The 8690-nt window shown below is 52.6% G+C and overlaps 1 protein-coding gene across 1 annotated transcript; it reads right to left on the reverse strand.

Moving 5' to 3' along the window:
- Positions 1-1304: 1304 nt before the first annotated feature.
- Positions 1305-7229, reverse strand: LOC105487624 (colon, intestine and stomach enriched 1). Its single transcript, XM_011751148.3, has 4 exons — positions 7061-7229; positions 3641-4045; positions 1579-1739; positions 1305-1443 (listed from the first exon to the last, which is right to left on the reverse strand). Exons 1-4 carry the CDS (start codon positions 7152-7154, stop codon positions 1396-1398), a joined length of 708 nt encoding a protein of 235 aa, XP_011749450.2. The 5' UTR covers positions 7155-7229; the 3' UTR covers positions 1305-1395.
- Positions 7230-8690: the final 1461 nt, after the last annotated feature.

The following is an 8690-nucleotide window of genomic DNA, read 5'->3' on the forward strand; positions in this document are numbered from 1 at the left end:
GCCATTGCACTCCAGCCTGGGTGCGACAGCGAGACTCCATCTCAAAAAAAAAAAAAAAGAAAGAAAGAAAGAAAAAAAGAGAAAGAGATGGAGTTCTGCCACATTGCCCCATCTGATCTCAAACTACCAAGGTCAAGCAATTTGCCCACCTCAGCTTCTCAAAGTACTGGGATTACAGTGGTAAGCCACCATGCCCAGCTTCCAAGTTTTGTTTGTTTGTTTTGAGACAGAGTCTTACTCTGTTGCCTCGACTGGAGTGCAGCAGTGCAATCTCGGCTCACCGCAACCTCTGCCTCCCAGGCTCAAGCAATTCTCCTGCCTCATCCTCCCTAGTAGCTGGGATTACAGGCGCCCACCACCACACCAGGCAATTTTTGTATTTTTAGTAAAGATGGGGTTTCACCATGTTGGCCAGGCTGGTCTTGAACTCCTGACCTCAAATGATCCACCTACCTGGCCTTCCAAAGTACCAGGATTACAGGCATAAGCCACCCCACACCTGGCCCCAATTTTTTTTTTTTTTTTTAATTAGCCAGGCATACTGTCCCCCTGTAGTCCCAGCTACTCAGGAGGCTGAGGCAGGAGGATCACTTGAGCCTGGGAGGTTGAGGCTGCAGTAAGCCGAGATTGCACCATTGCACTCCAACCTGGGCAACAGAGCAAGATCCTATCTCGAAGAAAAAAAAAAGTTACCTCCTCAAAGAGGCCTCCCTACCTTCTCAGCAAACCTGGACACCACAACCCTTGTGGTTTGGCCACCGCAGCCCTTGTGGTTTGGCCACAGTCTCAGTCTGTGACTCCATGGCCTTCTGTGCCACCTGCAAAGATCTCATGTGATCTCCTGATTCTTCTTCTTTTTATTTTTTTAGATGGAGTCTTGCTCTGTTGCCCAGGCTGGAGTGCAGTGGGGTGATCTCAGCTCACTGCAACCTCTGCCTCCTGGGGTTGAAGCGATTCTCTGCCTCAGCCTCCTGAGTAGCTGGGATTACAGGCACCTACCACCATACTCAGCTAATTTTTGTATTTTTAGTAGAGACAGAGTTTCACCATGTTAGCCAGGCTAGTCTCAAACTCCTGAGGTCAGGAGATCTGCCTGCCTCAGCCTCCCAAAGTGCTGGCATACAGGTGTGAACCACCACGCTCAGCCAAGTGATCTCCTGATTCTTATCTGTCCCTGCCTTGAGTCTGTGGCTCCCCTGAGAGTAAAGACATGGTCCCCACTGTGACTCCAGCACAGAGCCCAGCACATAGTAGGTGCTCAGCTAATGTTTGTCACACGAATCCATAACTCAGGAGGCCTTGGATGAATGGTAGGGGGTTTATTTCCTCAGGTTCTGCTCCTCCCCAGGCACCCCAGCCCCATCCACGCCCACATCTCTGTTGGCTCCTCAGGGCTCACTCCTGGAGGTGGTGGGCAAAGGACAATCTGTCATTCATGGATCCCTGAGGAAGGAACACACAGGGAGGCATTCAGACACCAATGGGCTCTACAGCCCAGGCTGGTCCTGCTTGGGAGGGCAGCTCCCCCAACCCTACCTTGGCCCCAGGGCTGAGCCCCCAGCCCAGCCCCTACCTTACCATGGACACCTCGTCCAGCTTCTCGAATGTGGACTCATCCCGGTGACAGAACCTCACAGCCGTGACCACAGACCCGATGAGCAAAAGAGACACCAGCAAACACACGACCACCACCACACCCGGGTTCCTGTGTAACTCAGGGGGCCCAGTGTCACCTGGAGCTGCGGGAAGGAGCTCAGAGTCAGCCCTGGGCCCTATTGCCCCCAAGCCTAAGACACCCACCAGGGCCCAGAGCCTTTTATTTTTTTTATTTTTATTTTTATTTTATTTTTTTTTTTGAGACGGAGTCTCGCTCTGTCACCCAGGCTGGAGTGCAGTGGCCGGATCTCAGCTCACTGCAAGCTCCGCCTCCCGGGTTCACGCCATTCTCCTGCCTCAGCCTCCCGAGTAGCTGGGACTACAGGCGCCCGCCACCTCGCCCGGCTAGTTTTTTGTATTTTTTTAGTAGAGACGGGGTTTCACCGTGTTAACTAGGATGGTCTCGATCTCCCGACCTTGTGATCCGCCCGTCTCGGCCTCCCAAAGTGCTGGGATTACAGGCTTGAGCCACCGCGCCCGGCCCCAGAGCCTTTTAAATCTGTTCTCAGGAAGCTGAACTCTCTTCCCTTTCCAGTTGAGGCTGCCACTTTTTAATCATTTATTTTAGAGACAGGGTCTCACTCTGTCACCCAGGTTAGAGTGCAGTAGTGCGATCACAGCTCACTGTAGCCTCGATCTCCTGGGCTCAAGTGATACTCCCACCTCAGCCTCCCGAGTAGCAAGGATTACAGGCATGCACCACCATGCCTGACCCTTTTTTTTTTTTTAATTGAGACAGGGTCTTGCTCTGTCACACAGGCTAGAGTGCAGTGGCGTTATCTCAGTGTACTGCAACCTCCATCTCCCAGGATCTAGTGATCCTCCTACCTCAGCCTCCCAGGAGCTGAGACTACCATCCAGCTAATTTTTGTATATTTAGTAGAGATGAGGTTTTGCCATGTTGCCCAGGCTGGTCTTGAACTCATTGACTCAGGTGATCCATCCGCCTCGGCCTCCCAAAGTGCTGGGATTACACGTGTGAGCCACTGAGCCCAGCCTAATTTTTAAATTTTATTTTATTTATTTATTTTTGAGACGGAGTTTGTTTTTTGTTTTTGTTTTTTTCCCTCCAAGACGGAGTCTTGCTCTGTCTCCCAGGATGGAGTGCAGTGGTGCAATGTTGGCTCACTCCAACCTCCATCTCCTGGGTTCAAACAATTTTCCTGCCTCAGCCTCCCAAGTAGCCTGGATTACAGGCACCCGCCACCATGCCTGGCTAATTTTTGTATTTTTAGTAGAAATGGGGTTTCACCATGTTGGCCAGGCTGGTCTTGAAATCCTGACCTCAGGTGATCCGCCCGCCTTGGTCTCCCAAAGTGCTGGGATTACAGATGTGAGGCACCACGCCAAGCCATTTGTTTATTCGTTTGTTTTTATATTTATTTATGTATTTATTGAGACGGAGTCTCGCTCTGCAGCCCAGGCTAGAGTGCAGTGTCGCGATTTCAGCTCACTGCAACCTCTGCCGCCTGAATTCAAGCGATTCTCCTGCCTCAACCTCCCAAATAGCTGAGATTACAGGCGTCTGCCACCGCGCCTGGCTAATTTTTGTAGTTTTAGTAGAGACGGGGTTTCACCAAGCCAGGCTGGTCTTGAACTCTTGATCTCGTGATATACCCTCCTTGGCCTCCCAAAGTGTTGGGATTACGGGGGTGAGCCACCCCGCCCAGCCATTTTTAGATTTTTTTTGTAGAGACAAAGTCCTGCTATTTTGCCCAGGCCCAAATACATAATGTATAACCTGTCTCCCCACCACAGCAAGTATTAGTTTCTCTCTTTGCCCATCGCTGCGTGCCCAGCCCCGACATACACCAGGCACTTAATAAATGCGCAGAGCATGAAGGGCTTTAGACAATGGAGCAGAGATAGCAAGCCCTTCCTAAAGCATTCTCGGGGCTGTACCTCCCCCTAGTGGTCAGTTCCCAAACTGCAGTCTGTTACACCCGCCACCTCCCTACAAACGCCCAAATCTCTTAATACTTACCTGGGCCAGGGGGCTCCAAGGTCTGGTCAGTGGAGGTCAAGGGCTCTGTTCCGGGGCTGTGGGAAGTGGGGCTCCAGTGCGGGGTCAGGGATTCGGAACTGGGGAGGGTGGAATGGGAAGAGGGGGTGAGCTCTGCATTGGGGGAACCGGAACTAGGGTGCGTGGTTGTCTCTGGTTGTGGGGAGGAGGGAATCATCCTTGACTCTGTGGAACCGGGGCTGGGCTGGATGGGAGGGGTTGCCCCTGAACTTGAGGGGCTGAGGTGGGTCATGGAGCCTGTCTCCAAACTCAGGGGGCTGGAGTAGGTTTTGGGGGGTTCCCCCGAACTGAGGGTGTTGGGGGTGAAGGGAGAAGAAGTCAGAGAGCTGAGAGATGATGTCTCCATACTGTTCTCTGAGGTCGTACCTGAAAAGAAAAATATCATTGGAAGCCAGGCGCGGTGGCTCACGCCTGTAATTCCAGCACTTTGAGATGTCAAGGTGAGAGCATCACTTGAACCCAGGAATTAGAGACCAGCCTGGGCAACATAGCGAGTCTCTCTCTCTCTCTCTTTTTTTCTTTTTTCTCTTTTGAGATGGAGTCTCGCTCTGTCACCCAGACTGGAGAGCAGTGACGCGATCTCGGCTCACTGCAACTTCCACCTCCTGGGTACAAGCAATGCTCCTGCCTCAGCCTCCACGCCTGGCTAACTTTTGCATTTTTAGTTTCACTGTGCTGGCCAGATTGGTCTCGAACTCCTGAACTCAGGTGATTCACCTGCCTTGGCCTCCCAAAGTGCTGGGATTACAGGCATAAGCCATCGTGCCCAGTCTTTTTATTTTTATTTTTAATTCATTTATTTGCCCAGGTCATAGGGAGACCTGAAAGATTTAGGACACCATGTGAGCGCTCAGTGGGATACTGAGGCTCCCCCTCAAATTCATGCTCCTTGTCTGAAGTCCCACAGCCCGGGTTCAAGTGCAGATCAGCGTTCCTCTTGGCTCAGATCTCTAGAAGCCCTTTGGATATGGGCAGTGACTGCATCCCAGGCAGCGCTGGGCAGCTCCTTTACATTTTCTGGGACTCAGTTTTCTTTTCTGTAAAATGGAAATCATGTGGAGTTGGTGCCTCTGACAGTTCATCAGTCAGGTTCGTAGTGGGTGTACACAAGCCAGGTGCTCCCAGCTACTGGAGAGGCTGAGGCGGGAGGATCTCCTGACCCCAGGAATTCAAGGCTGTAGTGCACCATGATTGCACCACTGCACTCCCGCCTGGGAGACATAACGAGACCCTGTCTCTCCAAAAAAATAAAACAAAAATTAGCCAGGCATGGTAGTACATGCCTAGTCCTAGCTACTCAGGAGGTTGAAGTAGGAGGATCGCTTGAGTCCAGGAGTTCAAGGCTGCAGTAAGCCATGATCATGCTGCTGAACTCCAGTCTGGGCAACAGAGCAAGACCCCATCTCTTTAAAAAAAAAAAAAAAAAAAAAAAAAGGCCGGGTGCAGTGGCTCACACCTGTAATCCGAGCGCTTTGGGAGGCTGAGGTGGGCAGATCACAAGGTCAGGAGATCAAGACCATCCTGGCTAACATGGTGAAACCCCTGTCTCTACTAAAAATACAAAAAATTAGCCAGGCGTGGTGGTGGGCACCTGTAGTCCCAGCTACTCGGGAGGCTGAGGCAGGAGAATGGAGTGAACTCAGGAGGCAGAGCTTTCAGTGAGCGGAGATGGCACCACTGCACTCCAGCCTGGGTGACAGAGCAAGACTCCGTCTCAAAAAAAAAAAAAAAAACCACAATAGAATAGCAACCTAGTGGGCGTACTGTGACACTCAACTATAAAGATCTACCTATGAGCTCAGAGAGGATCAGCCCTAATTTTCCCCAGGTACCCCTAGGCTAACCTCAACTTTGATGGCAGACACAAAGACACAGGCACTGGGAACATGTCTCTGGAACCCACCCTCCCGCACGGTAGTCCAACCACTTCCTGGCTCCCATCCCATCCCAGGCATGGAGTCCAGGGACCAGGCCGAGGGCGGGTAAATAGTTCATGAGCCACCTCCCACAATGACTTCGCACCCAGTTCCAGGTATCTAGGCCTCTTAGGTGTGTACAAGTTCATTCATCAACTCTCTGCCCCACCCATCCACTCTGCTCTGGGCCAAACTTGGTGCTTCCTCCTTGACTCACCCCAGGCAGCAAAAACGCGGAAGTAACACTCAACACTGGCCCTGAGAGGGTGCTGGGTCCACATGCTGCCCTCCCCGGATCTCTATGTAGCCCCCCAGGACCTGTGGGGATGACAGCTGAGTCTAGAAGAGGCATGGAACTCGGGCTGGACTTCATTCCCATTTGACAGATGAGAAACTGAGGCTCAGAATAGCAGAGGGTCTGGCCTGAGGTGACTGGGGAGGTGGGCAGAAGGCCCCTCAAGGAACTGCGTCCTCTGTTTCTGCTGAAATGAAGAAGATTCAGAGGCCATAGTGGACTCCAAGCCAAGTCAGAATTCTGGGGAGCTGAGTGCTTAGTGAACTGAGGAAAAGCTGTGGACTTAAAAAAGGAAGAGTTGGAGGACACAAGCCCTGCTGAGTGCCTGGCACTGAGTAGGCACTGGTGAGCTGCTGAAGAGTTGACCAGAAGGTAAAAATAAAGCTGTTTCTAGGCACTGTGCTGGGTGTTTGCTTTTCCCAGAGACTCCTAGACTGGGAGGCTCACAGGAGCCAAGTCAACCAGTTCTAACCTGAGTCCGGGACAAGCTGGACTGAGCCTCAGTTTCCTGAGCTGTGAAATGGGAATACAAGTGGTGCCTTCTGAATGAAACCGTTCCCTACAATGAGCATTTCAGCCATGGTGGCCTCTGCTCTGCTATTACAGGTCTGGGGGGTAGGACACCAGTCAGAGAGAGTGACGACACAGTGGCAGGTAAAGGGCAGAAAAAGGGAATGGAAGAAGTTCAAGGCTCCTCCCCTCCATCCTAGGCACTGTCTTATAGCACAGCAAGAGGGAATTAAGTCAGACACCCAGAAGAACTTCTCATGGGAACCACAGATGTTTGACGACCAGGAATTGAGTCCCTGTTCCCTGGAACACCCACGGCCCTGAGGTCTCCGCCATTCTCCCTTTGCGGATAGGCTAAAAGGAATAGATTTGAAAAGGAGCCTCGAAGTAGGTGTGAGGCCGTCTGTAGCCTCCAGCCGGTTCAGGGCTCACTGGAGTTGCAGAACCCACAGCCCCAGGGCTTGGGAGCAGCGGTGTCTCATCTGTCCTCACAGCTGCTCCGTTTGTTTCTGGGGGAAAGGCCAGCCTTCCCTGGAGCGCTGGCGGACCAGCGTGGCCTGAGGGAGGGGTCCAGAAGCCAGGTGTGTGACTGGGCTGTGCGTCCCCCACCCCCACCCTTCTGCTTTCTGGAAGCTGAGCCTCCCTTTTACCAGCTCTTACCTGTGTAGGGAGTACTGCTAGTGTTACTCGCATCGGCTTTTAGTGGCAGCACCAGCACCAAAAGCAGAAGTGGCGGCAGCTGGGGGCACGCCATTCCTGTGCCGGGAGGGCCTGCCACCGGCTCTGCACAGGTGTGTGGCCAGGCGTGTGCCCAGGTGCCAGCTCCTTACACCTGGGCGTGCGCTCCCTGCTGGCGGAGTGCGGGACTGTGCAGGGGCGAGGCGTAGGTGGGGCTTCAGGGTGTGGGACCTCCTTGGGGAGCTCCTGTTCCCCTGGGGTGTGGTTCTTGCCCTCTTCACCTGTACTCCACCCCTTCTAAACATGACGACCCAGAAACTCTCAAAGCCAGTCATCCACTAAAGACCTCTGCCCCTGACGTCCCCTTTCCCCCTGCTTCTGGCTCCACAGCGGCCCAAACCCCTGCTGTCACTCCCTCTGCCCCTCCTCCTGCCAGGTTGCCCCCTCTGGGAGCCCCTATTGCCCCCACCTCCCTCCTGTCCCTGAACCCGCAGGGCTGGGGATGTCCTTATCCTCCTCTGTCCTCTGTCTCACCCAGACTGGAGCCTTTTGGGGACATGACTGAAACCTTCTAACCTTCTAGCATTTCTATTACGGATTTCTTTTTCTTTCTTTTCTTCTCTTTTTTTTTTTTTTTTTTGAGACAGAGTCTTGCACCCAGACTGGAGTTCAGGGATGCAATCTCGACTCACTGCAACCTCTGCCTCTTGGATTCAATTCTCCTGCCTCAGCCTCTTGAGTAGTTGGAATTACAGGCGTCCACCACCACACCCTGCTAGTTTTTGTATTTTTTAGTAGAGACGGGGTTTCATCACATTGGTTGGCCAGGCTGGTCTCGAACTCTTGACCTCAAGTGTGATCCACCCACCTCAGCCTCCCTCCCAAACTGCTGGGATTACAGGCATGAGCCACTGTGCCCTTTTTTTTTTTTTTTTTTTTTTAGAGACAGGGTCTCACTCCATCACCCAGGCTGGAGTGCAGTGGCACAAACAGCTCACTGCATCCTCAAACTCCCGGATTCAAGGGACCTCCCACCTCAGCCTCCCAAGTAGCTGCGATTACAGGCATGCACCCCCGTGCCTGGCTAATTGTTTTTTTTTTTTTTTGAGACTGAGTTTAGCTCTTGTTGTCCAGGCTGGAGTGCAATGGCACGATCTTGGCTTACTACAACCTCTGCCTCCTGGGTCCAAGTGATTCTCCTGCCTCAGTCTCCTGAGTAGCTGGGATTACAGGCATGTGCCATCACGACTGGCTAATTTTGTATTTTTAGTAGAGATGGGGTTTCTCCATGTTGGTCAGACTGGTCTCGAACTTCTGACCTCAGGTGATCCGCCCGCCTTGGCCTCCCAAAGTGATGGGATTACAGGCGTGAGCCACTGTGCCTGGCCTTTTTTTGTTGTTGTTGTTGTTTTTAGTAGAGATGGGGTTTTACCATGTTGGCCAGGCTGATCTCTAACTCCTGACCTCAGGTGACCCACCCGTCTTGGTTTCCCAAAGTGCTGGGATTACAAGCATGAGCCACGGCACCCAGCAATCCCGTAGAATTTTTTTAGGGGTGAGGGACTCGAAGAGGGTGCTCTGGGCCAGGTCCCAGACACATTGCTAGAGCTCA

The sequence above is a fragment of the Macaca nemestrina genome, chromosome 20, assembly GCF_043159975.1.
Source record: "Macaca nemestrina isolate mMacNem1 chromosome 20, mMacNem.hap1, whole genome shotgun sequence".
NCBI classification, from domain to species: Eukaryota; Metazoa; Chordata; class Mammalia; order Primates; family Cercopithecidae; genus Macaca; species Macaca nemestrina.

What these genes read in the sequence shown, in the direction of transcription:
- LOC105487624 (XM_011751148.3), bottom strand. Translation starts at nt 7,154, where the DNA reads ATGGCGTGCCCCCAGCTGCCGCCACTTCTGCTTTTGGTGCTGGTGCTG. An exon ending in TAGCAGTACTCCCTACACAG is followed by an intron (nt 4,046 to 7,060) that starts GTAAGAGCTGGT and finishes TTTTCTTTTCAG; the next exon opens with GTACGACCTCAGAGAACAGT. An exon ending in CTTGGAGCCCCCTGGCCCAG is followed by an intron (nt 1,740 to 3,640) that starts GTAAGTATTAAG and finishes TCCTTCCCGCAG; the next exon opens with CTCCAGGTGACACTGGGCCC.